The sequence below is a fragment of the Tenrec ecaudatus genome, chromosome 13 (assembly GCF_050624435.1).
Source record: "Tenrec ecaudatus isolate mTenEca1 chromosome 13, mTenEca1.hap1, whole genome shotgun sequence".
NCBI lineage: Eukaryota > Metazoa > Chordata > Mammalia > Afrosoricida > Tenrecidae > Tenrec > Tenrec ecaudatus.
The window spans coordinates 68,083,512-68,105,405 of NC_134542.1; the positions used below are offsets into that span (position 1 = coordinate 68,083,512).

General features: G+C 44.9%; 1 protein-coding gene across 1 annotated transcript in view; it reads right to left on the minus strand.

Moving 5' to 3' along the window:
- Positions 1–910: 910 nt before the first annotated feature.
- Positions 911–21,894, minus strand: part of MYO3B (myosin IIIB) — a 504,101-nt gene continuing 483,117 nt past the window's right edge. The window contains exons 33-35 of the mRNA XM_075529130.1: positions 2,652–2,758; positions 2,233–2,279; positions 911–1,049 (exon numbers count right to left, since the gene is read on the minus strand). Of these exons, the coding sequence (XP_075385245.1) occupies positions 911–1,049; positions 2,233–2,279; positions 2,652–2,758 (293 nt within the window). The remainder of the gene's footprint in view (positions 1,050–2,232; positions 2,280–2,651; positions 2,759–21,894) is intronic.

Here is a 21,894-nt window from a genome sequence, read left to right on the forward strand (position 1 = left end):
TTTAAGTCTTGTGGGTTTGTTTTACTTACGATACTTCTATATCTGGATTGACTTCTCGGTGATGTTGTCAGGTATGTTAATTTCAGGTTGTTGTGCACTATGTGGGTTCTCTGCCCAGAGAAATAGAGTAGTGCCCTTTGCCAAACATGAGGACCTACAAGAGATAAGGGTGTGGCTGGGCTATGTGGGCACAGTTGCTGTTTCACATCCCGTGAGACGGAGAAGAGAAGGAGAAAAACAAAACTAAACTAAAACAGGAATCAGCAATAATAATAGTGAAGAAAAAAACAAGTGGGGGGAAGAATGCTAATAACAGTCAGAAGGAAAGAATTTAATAACCTAAAAGGAAAAAAGAGGACAAGCAAAAACAGGCGAGTAAAGAATTAAGAAAAAAATATCAGCAAAACTCTGGAGTGGGGAAAAAAGAGAGAGAAGAGAATAATAAAGAAAACACTAAGAGAAAGGAGAGGAGAAAGAAATTTAAGTAAGAATAAAGGAAAAATATAAGAAAAGAAAGAAAAAGGAGAGAGATGAAAGATAAAAACAAGGCAAATAAAAATAAAATAAAAAACAAGGCAAAGGAAAAAAAAGTGAGACAAAAGGAGGAAGGGTCAGGCCCCAGCCAGGGGAAAGCTATGGCGGCCAAGGAGCTGGTGTGGACCGGTACATTTTGCCGTCTCAGGGGCTAAGGGGCTGCGGTCCTTTCCTCTGAAGCTCAGGGTTCCAGGATTATCATCCGTATCTGTGTCATTTTCTCTCTAGTGTCTTGATTGTAGACTGTCTGTGTCATGTGCCTGCCTAGTCTGCCTTCTTGCTAGAAGTGTCCCAGTAGTTTCTTAATGAATAACAATTAGTCAATTACCATGATTGTTCTTACCCTGGATGGATTTAGGGGCATAGGAAGTTTAGCTCAGTGCTGAGCAAAAGATTTCCCTTTTAAGGATGAGGAGAAAAAGACAGGACGAGGTGAGCTGTCTTCTTGAGGGATAGAGTCCACAGGTGACAGAAATTTGTAATACTCATCTTCCCCGTCAAGCAATTTGATTTGTCTGCAATAATAGCAACAACAAAAGAGAGAGAGAGTGAAGGTTTTCAATGGAAAAGAAAGCAAATGCCAGAATTTGGTGTGATTGGAGCAGCTGCTTGAATGGCTGGGATATGGTGTGATTGGAGCAGCTGGGTGACTGAGTGGCTGGGATATGGTGTGATTGGAGCAGCTGGGTGACTGAGTGGCTGGGATGTGGTGTGATGGGAGTAGCTGGGTGACTGAGTGGTTGGGATATGGTGTGATTGGAGCAGCTGGGTGCCTGGGATGTGGTGTGATTGGAATAGCTGGGTGATTGAGTGCCTGGGATATGGTGTGATTGGAGCAGCTGGGTGCCTGGGATGTGGTGTGATTGGAATAGCTGGGTGATTGAGTGCCTGGGATATGGTGTGATTGGAGCAGCTGGGTGACTGAGTGGCTGGGATATGGTGTGATTGGAATAACTGGGTGATTGAGTGGCTGGGATATGGTGTGATTGGAGCAGTTGGGTGATTGAGTGGCTGGGTTATGGTTGAGTCCCAGCACCGGGGAGGAAGTTTGCCATAAGTCTCCCAGTACAGAGGAACTGGGGTCTGATCACACAAACATACTGGGGCCACTTTAGTGGTTCTGGAAGCTGTGGTCATATTGCAAGTTGATTTATGGGAAACAAATGGTCTCTGCCAGTTCTAAGAAAGTGGCCCCTGACCTCCCCCTGTCCTCGAGGAGCACCAATGATCTACTTCATGGCTATTCTAAGCCAAGATGCTAACCATCAAAGGAGCCACAAACTCCTCTCTCACCCTGTCCAGCCACGGGGGAAGTTTTTTCTGGGTGTCTTTAAAGCCCAGGAATAGGATAACGTGGGAGGAAAGCGGCTTATTTGTGCTTTGAGAAGTGTTTCTATTTGTGGAAGGAGAGTTTTACATAACCCCATCTTCAGTTGTGAGGAAAGTCCAATTCCCTGGAATAATTACGAGGAATACATGACATTTGCCCTCAGGTGACCCTTCCAGCCTTTTCGGACAGGATAGAGTTTAATTTGGCATACCAGCTGCTGCAAAGCCCTCTTCCCCATGCCAATGATGGTGGCATTCTCCTGGGTGCCTATTTTGAGAAGTCTCTCTGGAAAGTTTTGCATTTTCAGGATATCACAAAGGACCCCCTTCTGTTTACAGTTGCTTAGAACTAAGAAGACAGATATTTACCCAAGTTTTCTTGGCTTCCTCCTGCTCCCTTGATATTCCCGAGTTCCCTGTGGAGAGGGCCAAGAACACAGTCAAAGTAAAGCAGCAAGTCGTTAATTTTTAATTCAAAGTGATTTTGTGTTGAATGCAAGCAGATGCTGATAATATCAGAAGTCACAGCATAATTTTTTTGATCAAAGGGCTCAAGTGAGCCTGATGAAGCATGCATCTTGCTCGTCTTTGATAAACCACATCAATTATTCACCGTGAAGGCAGACATCCTGACATAAAAGCAGCAGATAAAGAGCCTAAGCACATGTTCAAGAGGAGAGCGTATGAGAGTGGGGGTGGGGCCGGGGGGGCTGGAACAGGTATTAATAACAGAATTATTAACTGGAAACAAAGCCAGGGAAACAGCTCCATGGCTACTTTGAGCTCACATTTAACTGGTTATAGTACATGGCGTCCTCGGGGCTGCTCAGCATTTTGGGCTGTTGACATCGTCGGCGAGGTGTCGGCTGCTTCTGTGAAGGACCATTTTCTGAACCTGCGATAGGAGACAGAAATTTTATCATAAGCCACCCCGGTGTTGGGAAAACCAAGGGAGAAACTGACCAACATCCTTGTAGACATCCTCACACAACTGCCTAGTAGAAACTGTTCCATTTTAATGGGAATTTGTTAGGAAATTTGCCCTGAACTACTAGTATTAGGAGAATGTCTTCCTAAACTCACACACACACACACACACACACACACACACACACACACACACACACACACAGGAATTTCTAAGTGTAAACAAAGGATCTGTCTGTACGTTTGCCTTATTCTTTCTGATCTCAATCAGCAGTCAAAAGTGACTGAAAGCAAATTGTCTTGCTCACCCTGACACTGGTCACGCGTTATCCAGTACAGAGTACCTTCTTACTCACATAACTCAGCTTCAACAACGAAGGCACTCTGGGGCCATTTGCAACACATCCTATAGGCAGAGTTCAAAGACATCTGGAAAACACACACTCTGGGGTAGATGGAAAGCAAACCTTTTGGTGAGGTAAGTTTAAGCGGGGTGGAATGGCTTGCTCTAGTATTTACTGAAATGCTTTGAACACAATCATTGATCCATGCAATTCCTGGAAAAGGCAGTAAGGAAAAAGGAAAAAGGGCGATTATTCTCCGAGTTAGTTCTGATTTCAGAACCCTGGACCAAGAGAGCCATGGAGATTAAGAAACCACGTGTCAGATGAAATCATGATTCATTTGCCTGCCAAGCAAATGATGTTCTTGGAGCCTGTTGTACTCTGGCATGTATCTGAATCAGAACTCAGCACCAATAACTTCTTGCCAACACACACAGACACACAGCATTTCTAGAGTAATGTTTATGAATAAAATAATCTAGAGAAAACATACCACTTTCCTGACTTAAGGTAGTATAAAAAATAAAACTAAGTATTAAGCTAGTAAAATATAACTCAGTAACTAATTGTATACTGATGGTTAATTTTGTAATAATCGTACTGATGGTTAATTTTGTAAACTAATATTTATCATTCTAAATTAATAAGATTGTAATTGATTTTTTAAGAGATGGAGATGTATGACTGGAATTATATTTTAACTGCAATAAGGACCCCCCTATTTAAAGATATTTGAGGGTATTCCCAAGGGAAGAATGACTCAGCAAGGACTGGGATGGGTGCCTCGCAGGTGACCAGCTTCTGTGAGGGTGAGGTTTCGAAGCTCGGCTGTTTTTGAAGTTAGGAGCTCTGCAGTGAGTGGCCAGGACTAATGGACTCATACGAGTCTTCATACACTCTCAATGTCGATTTTTTCCAGGAAAAGAAACTGAGACCATGAATGATGACTAGGTCGTCATCCAAGATCAAGTCCCTTAGGCCTCTTACCTCTTTTTTTTTAAACTGTGACCTACTATATGTCTTATAAGAAATATTTTCTCGATGTCAAAACACTGCCATAGAGTCAACTCTGACTCATAGTGACCCTCTAGGACAGTAAAGAACTGGCCCTCTGAATTTTGTTTATTTTTATTTTAATAAATAATTTTATTGGGGGGGCTCTTACAGCTCTAATAACAATCCATACATCGATTGTATCAAGCACATTTGTAAAAATGTTGAGGCTATCAAGATTAACAGGACCAGAAAACCTCATCTTTCTCCCTGGGAGAGACTAGTGGGTTTCAACTTCTGACCTTGTGGTTAGCAGCACAACTCGTAACCCACAATGAAAAATAGATTCACCATGCTAGCAAAAAGATGTTGTGGGTTCTAATAGCCTTCTAGACCAACGTCCCTGCCTACTTCCTCAGGAATACTCTCAGGAGGGAACGCTGATGTCACCACCTAAGCTGGCTTTGTCCTGGGAATGCAGAATTAGAATGGGTTCTTCGAAAACGTTGAGGCCCAACATACCTACCCATCATGTGTTTCGTGGAGCTCACGTTCTGTGATATGGCAGAGCATGGGGAGTGGGGGGCGGGGGGGGCAGGCCCTTTTGTGCTATGTCCTTTCTGATGTAAAGATTAATACACAGAAGTCTTCAGAGGTTGGTGACCGTGGACTGGATGCCCAGCATCTGCTCAGGAGTTCCATTCCCTGACAGCTCCAAGGGTAGACTGTTCATTTGGAGTGGGCTTGACTTTATAACGTGTCTACATGTGATCAGAGGCCTTTACTTCTATCGTCTCAATCAAAATGCTTCATGTGTGTCATTTTCAACTTTTGCTCTGGATAAACTTGCTTCCCCCCCGCCCACCACCTTGAAGTTTAGAAGGAATGAAGTTATTGGATAGAGTTTTCTCAACTAATTATTTCCCTGATCATGGGTGGAATTATGTTCCCCTCCATGTATGGGCTAGCTTGGCGGGGCCATGATTCTCAGTGGTTTGGCAGTTATGTAATGATCCCCTCTCCACACTGTGATCTGATGTGATAAAGCAATCAGCTGTAAAAGGATTACAGGTGGGCCCCAATACCCTCAATCCTGTCACATCTCTGATCCAAGGTAAGAGGTAAGGGAGCATGTTTTAAAAGGTAAGTTTAAGGGGTCGGCACAGCTTGCTCTAGTATTTACTGGGTGGTGACTTGAAGCATTTTTATTGTATCAGAGGTAAAAGATGTGAGAAGTCAGCAAAGAGAGAGAGAGGGGTATACTACTCAGAAGGGAGGGCCAGGAGCAGAGCATGGTCCCTGTTCTGGGGACCTCTTAAATTCAGGGGGAACTTGATTCCAAGACACATGGGAATCTCCAAGGAATTCTGGACCTATAGAAGCTGAAAGAAGCTATGGACTTCCCTCCTAAACTGTGAACCGACAGAGAAAGTCTATGAGAGCAAGTCCATTAACTCAGACTCCTTGGCTTCTAAGTGGTTGGAGCCCTGGTGGCATAATGGGTTATGTGTTGGATTGCTAACCAAAAGCCAGCAGTTTGAACCCACCAGCCACTCTTTGGGAAAATGATGAGGCTTTCTGCTCCTGCCAAGATTTACAGTCTTCACAAACACATGGGGCTGTTATACTCTATCCTATGTGGTCTGAGTCTGCTAGATGGCAGTGGGTTTGGTTTTGTTTGAATTGTGAGAGAATACATTTTTGTCTGTTAAAATCATCTGCTTCTATTATCGCAGTGCTAAATAAGATCTACTAATCCTATTTTTAAAAACTATTGGTTTCTGATCATACAGTATGTATAACTTACTGCCATTGAGTGATGCTGATGCCTAGCGACCCCTACAGGACAGGGAAGAACTGCTCCTGTGAGTTTCCGAGACTGCGACTCTGGAGTAGAAAGCCCCGTCTTTCTCCTGAGGAGAAGTTAGCGGTTTCAAACTGCTGACCTTGCAGTCGGCCAACTGATGGTTGTCACTACGCCACTGGAGCCCTTTTGGAATGTGCAATAAATTAAAAATCTGGTATAAGCAGGTATTTCTCTTAGCACCAGGTTTCACTAGTCCCTATTTTAAATCTAACATTATTTCCATATTTCACGAACTTCTGAAATGGGTACTGAGTCTTTCGGTACTGGAGCAAATCGGCATTTCTCTGATAGATGATCAATGACAAGCAACGGAATAAAAGGGAAACGAGTCATTATTTAAAAAGTGCCTTGGAACAACTTGATAACGATGTGTACAAGACTTCAAACCCGACTTCGTGACACTTATCTTGTGCACAGATTACTTTGCTGGGTGTTGTGACGAAAACAAAAAGAAAGAGGACTAAGTCCTGCCTTCAATTCAGTAGAGGACGCGGAGTCTGGAGAGCTACGGCCACACGTTTGTGCTGCTGGCTCCCCGCCAGGGGCTTTACTTTTACTATAAGTCGTTTTCTTTCCTCAACATACCTTTTGATTCTCACAGGCCACCATACATTCCAGATGCGCTGCAGAGTTACACAGTTTAAACATTCTCATAAAAAAGGAGGAAATGAAACAAACGATTTTAACTGTGGAAGAGGTTAGCAACAAGGATGGGTTCAATTGCACTAAAGTAAAAATGTTCTGTATGATTGGCAGCAACACAACTACGAAGAAAGAAAGGGCAGTGGAGTGTAACAGAAAATAAGCAATCGCACGTTGACTATTGATAATGTGCAACGACTAAGACAAAGGAGAGGCTTATAGAACGATTCATACATGTTGTAATACAGGGCAAGTCAGAAAGTATTGCTATGAAATCATAGTCACCCTTATCAAACAGAAACATCAAACTGTGAAGCTGCTAGTTCTTGACATATTCTCTAGCAAGGCAGTCTTTCTACCTCGCTAACCCTTCCCAAAGAATTCCATCCTCTTTGATGGACACCACGTCCAAATGGGACTTGGGGCGCCCTCATGGGACTTGGCGTGTGTCTCTTTTAAATCTTCTTTGAGTTTGGGGAAAAGAAGAGAGGGGAGATAATAAGACCAGAGGCGCGGGGCTGGGGGAGCGAAGACCTCCCAGCAAAGGTCTCATGGGACAGCCCGGCTTCTCAAACAATGAGCAGGTGTGTCATCCTGATGGGAAGAAACCAAATTCCTTGGCGCAATTTTCCTGATCTTTTTCTCATCCATGAAGTTTAAAATTTTCTGTAAACGATTTCATAATAAGCTCCCATGTTCATCCTGTGTCCTTCAAGAAAATTTATCAAGACTACCCCTTGGGAACCTTTGAAAACAGCTGCCTGCCATAGCCTTCTGAGCCAACCATTCTGCCTTGGATGTCACTGGCCCAGGATATCCCAGAGGACCGTTTGACTGGACTTTTTTGGGGGGAAGGCACTCTATGGAAACAAAGAAAAGTGCCCTGGACCTAAGTGAGAGAACCTGTCCGCAGTCAGCCCCTGCTGGAAGAAACATGTACAAACTCCGTTTGTTTGGAATGAGTGCCTGTTTGTACAAACGGGAACCCTAGCAAGAATATTTTCTGAATTTTACTCTCAGAAAATTTTAGGAAACAAGTACTGAAAATTGCTCAGGCCTCTGATGAGTAAATAATTGCAACTAAAATTTTGTCAGCTAGTACGAATCAAAAGATGAAAACACAGTGTGGGGGATAAACTGGTGAATCCACCATCTCTCTTAACTCCTCAGGGCAACCTGATGATAAGAAAAAAGGCAACTTATTCCCAAGAGCTGTGCCCGGGCAGGAACTCGACAGGACAAATATGGGAATGGTGTTGCTAGGTGAAAATCCACAAGTAAATGAAAGGATCAAAATTCAAAATGACAGGCAGCACATTGGTTAAAAAGGCAGGTGTAGGCACACTGAAAAATCTATGATGATTTCCACCCCAACTTGAGGGAATTCAGACAACATTACTAGATGAGGAAACTATAGCTCAAGAAGGCAAAAAATCATATCACTGTGAATGAGGGGGAATGCGGAGTAGGGTCCCAAAGCCCATCTGTAGGCAGCCGGACATCCCCTTACAGAAGGGTCACGGGGAGGAGACATGCCAATCAGGGTGCAGTGTAGCAATGATGAAACATACAACTTTCCTCTAGTTCCTAAATGCCCCCCCCCCACTATCATGATCCCAATTCTATCTTACAAATCTGTCTAGACCAGAGGATGTACATTGGTACAGATAGGAACTGGAAACAGAGGGAATCCAACAGAAAAGTGGGTGAAGGGAGATGTCGGACAGTGTAAGATATGACACAATAATAATTTATAAACTATCAAGGGTTCATGAGCGAGGGGGGAGCAGGGAGAGAGGGGTGTGCAGGGAGGGAGGGGGAAATGAGGAGCTGATGCCAGCGGCTTGGGTGGAGAGCAGATGTTTTGAGAATGATGAGGGTAACGGATGTACAGATGTGCTTTACACAATTGATGTATGTATGGATTGTGATAAGAGTTGTTTCAGCCTCCAAGAAAAAAATAAAAACAAAGAAGGCTAAGTCTGCAAAGGGCAGCGGGGTAGGCCTATCTTTTGACGCTTGAGTCCACTCATAATATACAAAACACTCTGGAGACTGGGCAGCTACTGAGTTCACTTGATTAATTTACCTAGACAGATGGGGCAATTCAAGTTTGACAATTGATTCACTTTGAAGACAGTATGCTCATATTTGGAAGGTATCCTAGTTTTATTTCTACCTCACACAAATGCCTGGAAGTCAACCCCCAACTTTCAAGTCTATAACTCAAGTGTAGCTGCCTCTTGACTGTGCCCGTGGAAGGGTGGTCTGTCATGACACGAGATCGCCTGTAGCACAGGTGTCCGTCCTTTTCCAGAATCCCCGCGCCTACGGTTTGTATTTGAGACCTTCAGCACACCCTCCTCTTCAGCAGTGCCGTGGAGCTTGATAGTACAATGAAGCGATGTTTGTCAAAAAGGGAGGAATCTGAATGGCAATGTGCCCTTGCTCTCACATAGCACACTCATCCCCCTGTGTGGCTGTACGATCATCGCTCACGTCCTGGTGAATGACAGCTGAACTCAGTTCACGGTTCCATTATGGAACTTCCAACAATGGGTTTGGAAGTTTAACATTTCATTCCTCTGTACTGACTGAACAAACAGATGTATCCAAGCTAAGGTTGTCAGATAAAACACAAGAAACTCAGTTAAATTTGAATTTCAGGGAAAAAGCATGTAACTATTGTCCTTAGCCTAAGGAATCCCTGTGCATTATGTGGGTTGCACTTATGTTTAAAAAGGGGGGATTGGCTGTTTATCTAAATTCAAATCTAGCTGGGTATCCTGCATTGTCCTTTGGGATGAAGGAGAAAATGACTTCCTTTATCCTCTTGACTTGCTATTTGGGGCATGAATGTTCTCTCCCCTCTACTGACTCCTCAAGCCTTAACACACCCTTCTTTGCCACCCACAGGTGGCAAACAGATGTGCCTGTTCTGGAGAATTTGCTGGCAGGATGGCAGTGAGGGCAAGACAAGTGCAAGGAAGAGTAGTTGGGGGCATGCAGCCTATTAGTAACCCAGTCTGGAGGGGCAAGATGGGCTCTCGGCCTCTGAGGGCGGGGCAGCCAATGAGCAGGGCTCTTAGCTGGAAAGAGAAGACCCACTGGGAGATCCACAAGGGCAGGGCTTTTTGAATCCCTTGAGCAGGCACAACTACTCTGCGTGGTCCAACTGCTGCTTTGATTGCCATTCTGTGGCATGACGTATTCTCAGGGTCACCTGCCAAGGAAAGCATCCCCTTGAAGCAAACCGAGTGTTCAGTGTTCTACATTTGTAGATGGAGAAGAGACACGCCTGGGTCACTTAAACAGGATGAGAGTTATGTGATTCATTTACAGAGCGCTGTCACCGCGTGCGTGCATGCAGGGAGGTGAATCATGCTCTGACCATGTTTCTTGGGGCATTTAGAGGTGATAGTTAAGCAATCCAGTGGTCAGCTGTCTTTATCCCCAATGATGATTGACTGGGCTGAATGGTATTCCGGTGGACAAGCTTCCAAAGAGCTGGCTCCGGGCCTCTTTCACTTACCATTTCATTTTTTTTTTTTGTAGTGTTAGTCTGGGCAGACTAGAGAAACAAATCCAGAGACACTCATATGTGTACAAGAAAGAGCTTTGTATACAAGAACAATTGAATATTGAGTAAACATCCTAGCCCAGTCCTGACCAAGTCCATAAGTCCAACATTAGCCCCTATGTGCAATACCAATCTATAAATTCCTCTTCAGACTCACGAAGCACATGCAATGATACTGAATGCAGAAAGGACACAGGCTAGTGAGTGGCAAGTCTTGTGGATCCAGTGGCGGTAAAGGCATCTAAGCACTGGCAGTGGTCTCTAAGTGGCTCCTTCTGCTCCAGGGCTCTCGTGTAGCTCCATGTGTTTTGTCAACAAGCATGTCTCACAGGGAGTGAGTCTGTCTCCTGCCTCCAGTGAGCTATTTATCTCCTTAGTGCCTCCAAATGAGGTCATCAAGCTGTGACCTGATTGACAGGCTGAACTCCACACCTTTACTCTTAAGTCTCAAATCGACAGCAGATTATGTAACTACCACGTGGAGTAAATCTTGTCGTGCAAGATCTTTTTCTTCATTTCACCTCTATTTGAAAGGGAAAGGAACCCCAAAGAACTAACAGAGGCCTAGAGAAGTTAAGGAATCACCTCACAAGTTAGAGGCAATGCCTGATGGAGACCGCAGGTTTCCAAAAGCCAGCGGGGAATCATTTTCTTGTTCTTTTTAAAAAAAACACCAAGCCAGTTGTCCAGCTTTTACAAATAATGATGCCCAGATCAGAGCCTTGTCATTGTTGCTTTTTCAGTCATTTGTTTTTTCACTTCTTAGTGATTCTAAACTGGAGCTAGGACTAAGAGCCCATGTATGAGACCACATTGAATTTTCCCAGTGAGACTCACGTTGGCAGAAAGTCTGCAATAATCGGCACTACCTTAAATATCAAAAGGAACCCAGGTCAGGTAGCGGTTACGCACTGGGCTGTGATCAGCAGGGTTGGCAGTTTGAAACTACCAGCTGCTCTGAGGGAGGAAGACTTGGCTTTCTACTCCCATAAACAGTCTCAGAAACCACAGGGCACTGTCATGAGTCAGCCTCAACTTGATGGCAATGAGAAAGAATTTAAAGATGCAATAATACCGGGTATTGTTCCCCTTCCTAAGCAATTATAAAGTATTTGTCCAGATATACCCTGTGGCATGAGCTGGTTCAGGAATACTCGGCACCTGGACAGGGAATCAGAGGGAAGAAAATAGCAGTGTGCCCTGGTTAGACAAAGCCCACTAGGATGTGACAAAGAAGTCGGTCAGATTGCCACATGTAAATCCTGAGACAGTGGGTGTGGGAGGGTTGTGAATAATTAGCCTCTTGCTTTTATAACTGAGGAGTCCCAGGGAGCTCGGCCCCTCCCTCTCTGCTGATCTCCGTTCAGAGTTCAGGTGGGAACTCAAGTCTCTGGACTGACTGAAAACCCCAAGGCCCACGCTTATGAAGTGTGTTCTTTTCCTAAGGTGTTCTTAGAAGGTTTTACCTTACCACCTCTAACTTCAGGAGGGACTGAGGAATTCAGTGGACAATTGTAAAACGCACATGCATACACACACGCTGGGAGAGAGTGAGAGATTTTCTCCTGGGGTAAGGCAGGCCTGGCTTTCTAAGACGAAAGGAAAACTATAAAATTCCCCACTTGCCATGTTCTATCATGAACAATCTTCTTCAAAATTACAAAACTGCTACAACAAAAACTTCCTAGTTCAATTCCTGCCCATGGAAGATGCTGGGGTTATAAAACGTGTAGATGAAGTTTCCTGCAGGTTAGGCGGTAATAACTTCCCCGGAACACTTCATAACTCAGGGCCTGGCACGCAGTCAACCAGTAATGAGTGAACGGCCATTAGTCATCCTTGTTAAGAACGCTTCCGTCCATGCGACTCACTATTTGTCAGTCAGGATGTTGCCGCCCAGGCGTCCAATAGAAAAGAGGCCTTTCTTATGTTGGGGTCAGATTCTTGGAAACACGCAGTCTCCCAAGGAGAGTGATGAAGTTGGTCACTTTAAAACGTGACTTGTTATTGTTACTGGATGCTGTCAAGTAGTGAGTGACCCTCCGTGCAACAGAGTGGAACACCGTCCGGTCCGGCATCGGCCTCAGGACGTTTGAGGGCCTGGCGGCAGCCACTGTGCCAATCCATCCCATTAAGGGGCTTCCTCATTTTTGGCGTACCCTCTCCCAGGACAGTTCTCTCCTGATAACACATTAAAAGTACATGACACCAAGCCTCCCCAGGCTCACTTCTAAGGCCCCTTCTGGCTGTATCTTTTCCTAGACAGATCTGTTTGTTCTTTGACAGCGTGTGGCACTTTCAATCTTCTTTGCCAGCATCATAATGCAAATACATTGATTCTTCTTCAGTCTTCCTTGTTGGATGTCCAACTTTCACATGCACACGAGACCATTGAAGAATACCAGGCTTGGTTCAGTTACACCTTAGTTCCCAAAGTGACACCTTGTTCTTCAAAATTTTGAAGAGGTTTTGTGCAGCAGATTTACCCAAGGCAGCGTGTCCTTTGAGCTCTTGAATTATTGATTTTATGAGAATTGATTGTGGATCCACGCAAGATATAAATAAAAGCCCCTTAGTGAGGTAGTTAGTTTATAGTGCCAACCTGGCTGATAAACACATGTGGGACTAATTGAAGGGTGGAGGGATAAATGGCTCAGTGAGCCTTGCCTTTCTAGTTCTTGGGTCTCTTGCTTTGTGATAGTCAGACCAGGGTGCAGCTGCCTCAGCCAGGTCCTTGCTTTAGCTGGCAAGGCTGACTTCCTGCAAGACATCTCTGAGGAGAAGCCACATGGACCTACCCCAATGCAGCCCTGGGTGCTGGAGCAGCTGTGTGGAGACCACTGCCAGCGCTGAAATGCTTACACATTCACTGATTCGGCTTTCCTCCTGCAGTCGGCATCATTACGTCTGTTTTGTGAGATGGAGGAGGACTTTGTGGACTGGTGTTGGACATATGGGTTAATGTTGGACTTGTGGACTTGGGAAACACTGGGTTTGGGTGTTTTCTTGATGCGCACTTACCCTTTATATAAAACTCTCTCTTATACATGAGTTTCTGTGGGGTTGTTTCTCTAAAGTACCCAGACTAACACACTTAGTATTTATTGAAAATTATTACAAAATATCCTTTCAATTTTTTTCTAGATATCTATGTATTTATTTTTTCTTCAGCAAACAAACAACTTCAGTTATCCACCTGCCACTTCAATAATGCTACTGCCCTTTAAAAAACCTGCGTATTAAAATCACAAATATTTTTCCATAATAAAACTATTTTCTAAACTTTCTTTGGAGCTAGATTTTGTATAGCAACAAATAAATGTGAAGTTCAAATAAGGTATGCAGAAAAAGGTGTGTTTTTATGTTCCTCTCTTCACGCCATTTTCACAGTTTACCTTTCCAGGGATCATTGAAATGCCTCATGTTTAGTGATGGTCCGGTCTGAGCAAAGCACAGTTAACCTATATGATTTTCTACCTTGAACACAGAATTCAAATTTTCCTATAATAAGGATTCTTTCTTAGAAGTGAAATTTGGTCAGTAGTCAGGCTGTGGTACAGGCACTGCTTAGCAAGGACCCTCCTACTTCTAATAATGGAGTCCTGGTGGCACAGTGCATTAAGCAATAGGCTGATAACCTCACGACCAGTGATCTGACCCACCAGCAAAAGGCACCTGTGAAGAAATCCTGGTGACCTGCTTCTGAGCCATCAGGCATGGAGAGTCCTGTGGAGCACAGGCCAACTCTGACACATGCAGCGTCGCCCCGAGTTGGAGCCAACTCAATAGCAATTGGTACCTAGCAGCTCTTTCCCTGAGAGGTTGAATTGCTTTTACAAGTGAACTGAACTAGTTGTTCCCTGGAAAATCTGGCCTAAGAAGCTTTGCTTAGCAGCTCCAGGAGAACTGGACACTGTCTCACGTGGATTAGTGCCTGCCAATTTCTCTGGACAATGGAAAACCAACCTACTAATTTTTCTGGACCATGGGAAATCCATCTCTCCCATCTGATAGAGCAATTTTGCTGGCCATGGAAATCTCTCTTGTGTTCAGAGGTCTGACACGATACATTGAGCTTCTGGAGGTGGAAAAATAAATGATTAAGCGGGAAAGGCATCCCAATCTAGCGAGGCTCTGCGTAATGCGAAATATACAGGGCAAGAACCTCGCAAACGCAGGAGGGTTGGAACTTGTTGCAAATTAAAAAAAAAAAGTTTAGAGTCAACTATGCAGACTTGGCAATGGGCAGCTGTGGGAATTTGTCCCGTTTTGTTTGACTGGGTAAGTAAAAAGGGACTGCTACACAATCATAGAACCTTTATTCAACAAAACCTCAAAGCGTGACCCTGCTGTGTCTTGACATCTCCTCCCTCGAGGTCTATACACTCCGGAAGGTGATGTTTCCATCGCCCTAACCCTTCCTGGAGGAGCTGCTCACGTTAACTGACAGCACGTCAAAAGGGCAGTTTGGGCATACAGCTTCCAGGGACTCCAATCCTGTTTCTTTGAAATGGGCTTGGAGTTTTGGGAATTAAATGGAGTCTAAAGGGGCAGTATCTGTGCTGTGGGCTGGCTGGGGAACGGTTTCCCAGCGGAAGTCTTGGAGGACAGCCCTTGCCAATCTTGAAGAACAAGCAGGTACATTGTCGAACTGGCAAAATTCCTTGGCACAACTTTTCAGGACCTTTTCTAGCCAATGCAGGTCATAATGCCTTAAAACGTCTTCATCATTTGCCTCCTTGACCCTCCTGCGTCCTTACACAAGTCTATCAAGATGCCTCCAGTCACCATAACCTTGTGAGTTGACCTCTCTGCCTTGATATGTAACTGGTTCAGGAGACCTTGGAAATTACTCTTTTGATGGGACTTTTTTGGGGGAAGGTACTGTAAGGAGGCGGAGACAAGTCTCTCACTGTCCACAGCCCTCCATCGATGGCAGAGACGGTTGACACAGGTTTTGTTTGGAATAAACTGGTGCAGGTATGAACTGGAACCCCCCAGAAGTTACACTTTTTGACTTAACCTCTCACCTTTGTGTAGGACAGGTATCCCTTGGTTTTCAAAAGTTCTCTGTACATCACTTCCCTTTTACAAAAGACCTACATTAGCAGAATGGAAAGAAATCTGAAGAGGAGGTTGGCCTTTTATGAAAAAAAGGCAGAAAGTTAGAGTAGCTTCCAGTGTTTGTTTGGCAGCAGGCAGTTAAAGGGGCAGCGTGCCCCCAGCAGTGAGCCGGGTGCTGCCAAGCTGGTACTCCAGGAACTACATTCAGCAACTGGGCATCCAGTCACCATAGCTTTGAACTGTGACTGTGAACATGATACCGTAGGCTCTTGTAGGTTTTATATATTTGTTAGTATGCTTTTGTGGGTGTTTTTTTTTTTTTAGGGGGTTGCTGGTCGAGTCTGGGAAGTCTCAACTCATTTCCATATGTAAATCAGTGGCAATTGCGTCTCTGCTTTACGTGACAGAAGGTTACTTAGGAACTCTCTACTTCCCGATGGGAGAAGGGGAGATCATGTACTCAGAATATGAGGAGGCTTCAAAAAGTGCGTGGGACGGTGCCAATCTTTTAGAATCCCACTTTCTCACCGAATGTTCTTTTTGAGTTGGCATTATTGGCTGCTTACTCTGAAGCCTTACAACATTCCTGCCACCCACGTGTTTCCATGTGTGGCCACTGCACCCTCCCGGACAATGTAGCCCAGCATCAAGGCGGGAATGAAGGTTGGCACGCCATCCGATCTGTGCCCAGTGAGAGAAGAGCATGAATTTAGCCTTTTAAAAAATGTCAACATAAAAAAATCTAGGACCTAGATCTGATGCTAAGCAGCCCCACCAGGCCAGCCCCCGGAGAGGGAACTCCTAATGAGATGCAAATCACCTAGAGCTGGGAAACAATGTCCTGGCTAAAACAGATAAAAATGGAACTGAAGACTTTCTTTGAAGATTGCAACGACATTTTAAACGCTCCGGGATATGGGACACCAGATAGTGCTGGGTTTACTAAACCAATTGTGACTCCATCTTTGATTCCTCCTGGCAGGGGATTCCGACGACACGCAGCCCTTGCCCTGGCTGGCTCTCTAAGTTGAGAGACCTACTTCCAGTTTCTGTGCTGTTACTCCGAGCTGGAGTGCACAGGGCCCTGCTGCGGTAGGTCATTCAGCACTGGACTTGGAGTTCGGTAGCCTTGGCAGAGTTCAAGTTCTGGCATTTACTGGTTCTTAGCTCTCAGGTGAATCACAGCTGAGCGGGGTGGAGGTGGTGTGGCAAGGTATACTTGTTCTTGCCAGGAGATTCTGACCTGCTCCCCTGGAAACGACACTCTTTCCTCGTCACAATCACATGTGTGCAGTGAGAGATGTATCTGCTAGGGGGTGGGGGGAGGGTTGCATGAAGCCAGTGTGCAGGCAGCAAAAAACAAAACAAAACCAGACTCACTGCCATTGAGTGGATGCTAATGGATAGTGTGCTAGTCACCTAATCTGGTGTCAATTTAAGGATTAAGAGTGTAGGGGTGGAGTCTAGTTTGTCAATCAGATCACAGCCAATGAGACTTCTGTGTGGGCATGGCCTTCTGAGAATTCTGGGAAATCTGGTACTTCCTCTTTGGAGGTGGAAGACACCTCTCTCTCTCTCTGCCATTCCCTGGGAGACAATGCAGAAGACAAGTCACATGGACGCAGCAACCAGACCTCGGAAGCTGGAGAAACCACAGAAAGGCCCCTGCCAGCGCCGAGATGTTTCCAATGACACTGGATCCAAAGACTTTCTACCCTCTGGCCTATGATTGTCCTGCATTTGGCTTCATTGCATATGTTTCGTGAGTCTAAAGAGGACTTTATAGATTGGACTTTATCAGACATATGGGCGAATATCAGACTTCTGGCCTTGAACTGGGCTGGGCTGTTTTCTCAATGTTCAATTGCTCTTATATATAAATTTCTTTCTCATACACACATGTGTGTCCATGGATTGTTTCTCTAGACTAACACAGACAGCAACCCTATAGGGCAGGGTAGAATTGGCCCTGTGAGTTTCTGAGACTGTAACTTTTATCCAGAGTAAAAAGCCCTGTCTTTCTCCAGGGTAACAGCTGGTGGTTTCCAGAAGGTTGACCGTGTGGATCGCAGTCCAACACCTAACTTCTTTGCTACCAGGCAGCAAAAGTGGCAGTAAATCCCATGGACCACCAGGCAAGGGGGTCTTTCTAATATCAAGATGCTGTCGCTACACCACCACCACCGTTGAATGTGATCTGACTGGAACACCACGTGTGTCAGAGTAGAACTATGCTCTACAGGGATTTTCAATGGTTACTTTTTAGCAAGAGGATTGCCAGGCCTCTCTTCCAGGTTCCTCTGGAACTTTTAGGTTAGCTATGCTTCTCATAAACTGGACAGAGTACCATCCAGGGCCTCCAACTACAGACTCAGCGCTACTTCTTAAGCTCTCGCCTGTGAAGTAATGTTAATGCTCCAACTTTACCATTTCGCTGGAATTTAGTGAAGAGGCATCAAAATGGAAGGGGCTCTGGTGGTGCTGCGAGGTAAGCATCGGGCTCCTCACCTCAAGCTCCGCAGATCAAACTCACTAGCTGTTCCAGGAAGAAAGACGAGGCCGTCTGTTCTCAGAAACCCTGTGGGGCAAGTCTACTCCATCCTGTGTCATGACTGTGCATCAGAATCGACTTCACATCCATGTGTTCCATTTGGTTTAATCAAAATGCACTCAGGTTTCAAAGGGGGGAAAAAAACCCAAACCAAACTCACTCCATCAAGTCAGGTCTGAGTCATGTTACCTGTATGGACAAGACTGCCCTTGTGGTTTTCTGAGACTGTGAGTCATTATAGGGACTAGAAAGCCTCATCTTTCTTTCAAGGACCAACTGCACCACCAGGGCTCTCAAAGGGAAAGTTCTCTGCAAATACTTAAGATATATGTTCCCAACACTGTTCGTTATAAAGGCAAATTGCATCTGAACCCCTCCCTCCCTGCCTGGGCGATTTGCTTACCAATGGACTAAAAGGCCACATCATAACTTCACCTACTTGGGCTTCTCCCAGCAATGTGCAGTATTTGTGACACACTTATAAGGGGTCTTTAAAAAGTTTGTGGAAAAATTGAATGAAAAGATAATGGTATGCAGCCCTGGATTGGGTCTGGCCCCTGCCCCACTACCTGGACTTCAGCCCAGGAATATGTGTATATAGTATTTCAACTGGAGGTACAGTGTGAGAATTGTGCCTGATCTGACCTCACCACAGCGGGCGAAATGCTAAGGGCGTATAACAGAGCAGCAAGGGGACCAAAACCATGAAGTTCCCAGGGGATACCAAAAATAGGCTTTGGGGCCAGGGTGGGACCCCATCAGACTGGACCAGAAAACTCTCCCAAAGATCAACAAACAGACCTGGAACTATTTACAGACTTTTTTTTGGTCGCTGCTTTTTTGTTGCTCTATCTTGTTTTTGTGCTTCTAATTGTCTCTGCCTTTCTATTTAGAAAAGATAGGTGGGCTAAGCAATCCTGGGAGGGGTAGGTGGGGGAAAGGAAGTGGGTGTTAACAAACCCAGGGACAAGGGAACAAGTGACCTAAAATACCTGGCCAGGAGGGCATAGGATGCCTAGTGGGACTTGATCAAGAGCACTCTAACCGAGAGGAATTACTGAAACCCGAATGAAGGCCGAACATGATAGTGGGACAAGAGGAAAGTAAAAGGAAATAGAAGAAAGAACTAGGAGGCAAGGGGCATTTACAGAGGTCTAAACATAGGCATGTACATATGTAAATATATTTATATAATGATAGGGAATTGGATCTATGTACATATACTTATAGGTTAAGTATTATGGTAGCAGATGAACTTTGGGCCTCTACTTAATTACTCCCTCCACACAAGAATACTTTGTTTAATGCAAGAATGCTTTGTTCTAATAACCTGGCATTATGTGATGCTTAGCTTCCCGACATGATTGCTTAAGACAAAATGAGTGCATAAATAAATGTGGTGAAGAAAGCTGATGGTGCCCCTTTATCAAAAGATATAGCATCCAGGGTCTTAAAGACTTGAAGATAAACAAGTGGCCATCCAGCTGAGAAGCAACAAAGTCCACATGGAAGAAACACACCAGCCTGTGTGATCACGAGGTGTCGATGGGATCAGGCATCTAAGACCCAGAACAAAAAATCATATCAATGTGAATGAGGGGGAGTGCAGAGTGGAGACCCAAAGCTCAACTGTGGACAAATGGACATCCCCTCACAGAAGGGTCACAAAGAAGAGACGAGCCAGGCAGGGTGCAGTATAGCACCAATGAAACATACAACTTTCTTCTAATTCTTTAATGCTTCCTTCCCCCCACTATCATGACTCCAATTCTACCTTACAAATCTGGTTATACCAGAGCATGTACATGGTACAGATAAGATCTGGAAACACAGGGAATCCAGAACAGATAACCCCCCACATGACCAATAAGGAGAGAAGCAATACCAGGAAGGTAAGGGGAACGTGGGGGAAAAAGGGGGAACCAATCACAATGATCTACATATAATCCCCTCCTAGGGGGATGGACAACAAAAAAAGTGGGTGAAAGGAGACATTGGTCAGTGTAAGACATGCAATAATAATAATAATTTATAAATTATCAAGGGTTCATGAGGGAAGGAGGGAGGGGGAGGGAGAGGAAAAATGAGGAGCCAAGGGCTCAAGTAGAAAGAAAATGTTTTGAGAATGACGATGGCAACAAATGTACAAATGCGCTTGACACGATGGATGGATGGATGGATTGCAATAAGAACTGTGTGAGGCCCCAATAAAATGATTTTGAAAAAAAGAAAGAAAAGATAATGGTATTCTTCTATAAACGTTCGGCAGCCTCCGTGTTACTGTTAATCACATAGCTCTAGCAGCACCCACCCAGGACCATAAATTTAAAAAGAGTTTTACAAGTGGAGGCCAATCATTGGTATGAGTGATTTGGTTTAGGGAAGATCACACACACAGTGAGTGACAAGCAGGTATGCGTGTGTGTGTGTGTGTTTGGGGGTGGGGGGGCAGGGGGAGTGCGGTGGGGCTGGGGCTGTGTGATTTATCAGAAACAGGAAAGAATGTGAAGAATTGACCAAACTGAAACTACAGCTATGATTTCTTGTTTTGCGTTAAGTGGATGCGATGCAAAAGTACAATCAGTGCAATATTTGTGCCGAAACATCTGATTATCGGGGGCCTCTCAGTCTTAATCGCCAAAAGTCAACAAAATGGGAAATATCTGGAGGAAACAAAGGTTATCAGAGTTGTCTATTTTGTGATTCACTGTAGAACAAATATCCTTAGTACGTTATACGGAGCACCTGTGCTTCGGAGGCTGAAATACAATTTGGTCCAGTTATTAACAAAGATGAAAACAAATGGTGGGCACGAAGCTTGCATTTCTCAGCTCAGGTCAAGCCTTTGGACTCCAGTTCTCCAGGGTCACATGCACTGCTGAATTCCTTTGCTTCATTTTCTGACAACCTGATAGGAGGTCAAGGAAAATCTATGGCGGAAACAGTGGACAAATGATGATCTCTCAAGCCTTCCCCTTTATTCTCAGGAAATGCAATAAAAGACCTACTTCTTTTGATTGGACTTTAGGTCTCTCAGCAGATTAATGTCATCAAACCTTCCCCCTTGGAGGTCCCCCTCCCCGAGTCACCTGATCCATATAGCTATAAGCACTTTCCAGTCTGTCACAAAAAACAAGCCAAGCTTAACCAAAGTAAAGACTGTCAGCGGTCACCAGCCATCGGAGAACGGCATCTCCTGTGTTAACAGCTGATTTAGACTTTGACAAGGAAACTCATTATTGCCTTTCCTCAGGCTGCTCTGTATCCTGGCGCACACAAGCTGCTTAGGCCACTGAATATGACCTGACAAAAAGTCAGTTTCAGTGCAATGTAAGCTTCCAAAAAGAATATACTTCTGTGTGTGCCTATGGATGGTCTTCAATCCTTGAAGCCTGAAGGACACATTCCCAGAGGGACTCAGTTATCTTGGCTCCGGCCGATCAAACACGCACAAGCAGAAACCTGGTGGCATGTGTCTGACCATATAGAGAAAGCCACTTAACAGGAGCTCTTCACTGGAGGGATCTTGGACATCCGAGATGGCACCGGGAAACGCGCCACCAGCCCTGAAGGGCGGGGGCCCTGGTTGGCTTGGCACCATCCCACTTCCTTCTCTCATTGCCGCTCACGCTGCGTGAGACGGGGACCCAGCAGAGAGGGGTTAAATGGGTTGGGGAGCCAGTCCAGCCAGGGGTCATTAGCAATCAAGGGCCAGCATTAAAAGGCAGCAGGAGACTAAGGGTCTCTGACAGGCCTGGCTCTAGTACCATCTGGAAGGAGAGAGCTCTGGAAGCTGGATTAAACAAACAAACAAGCAGGAAAACAAAAACAAGGCCATCATGGGGACTCCTTGGAGACACAAACCTGAACAATTATGGAATTCTCAAATCAGAGCAGGAAGTCACGTGATTGTCCACCATTGGCAATAGTAGGCCTGTTATTGTCCCCAGGATGGGGACAGGCTCAGGCCTGAGTGTTAGGGTCTGTCTGAGAAATTCTGTTTAATGCTTTGATATCGGCTGGCTATGGTAGCAGGCAAGATGCGTAAAACAGTGGCTGTCAT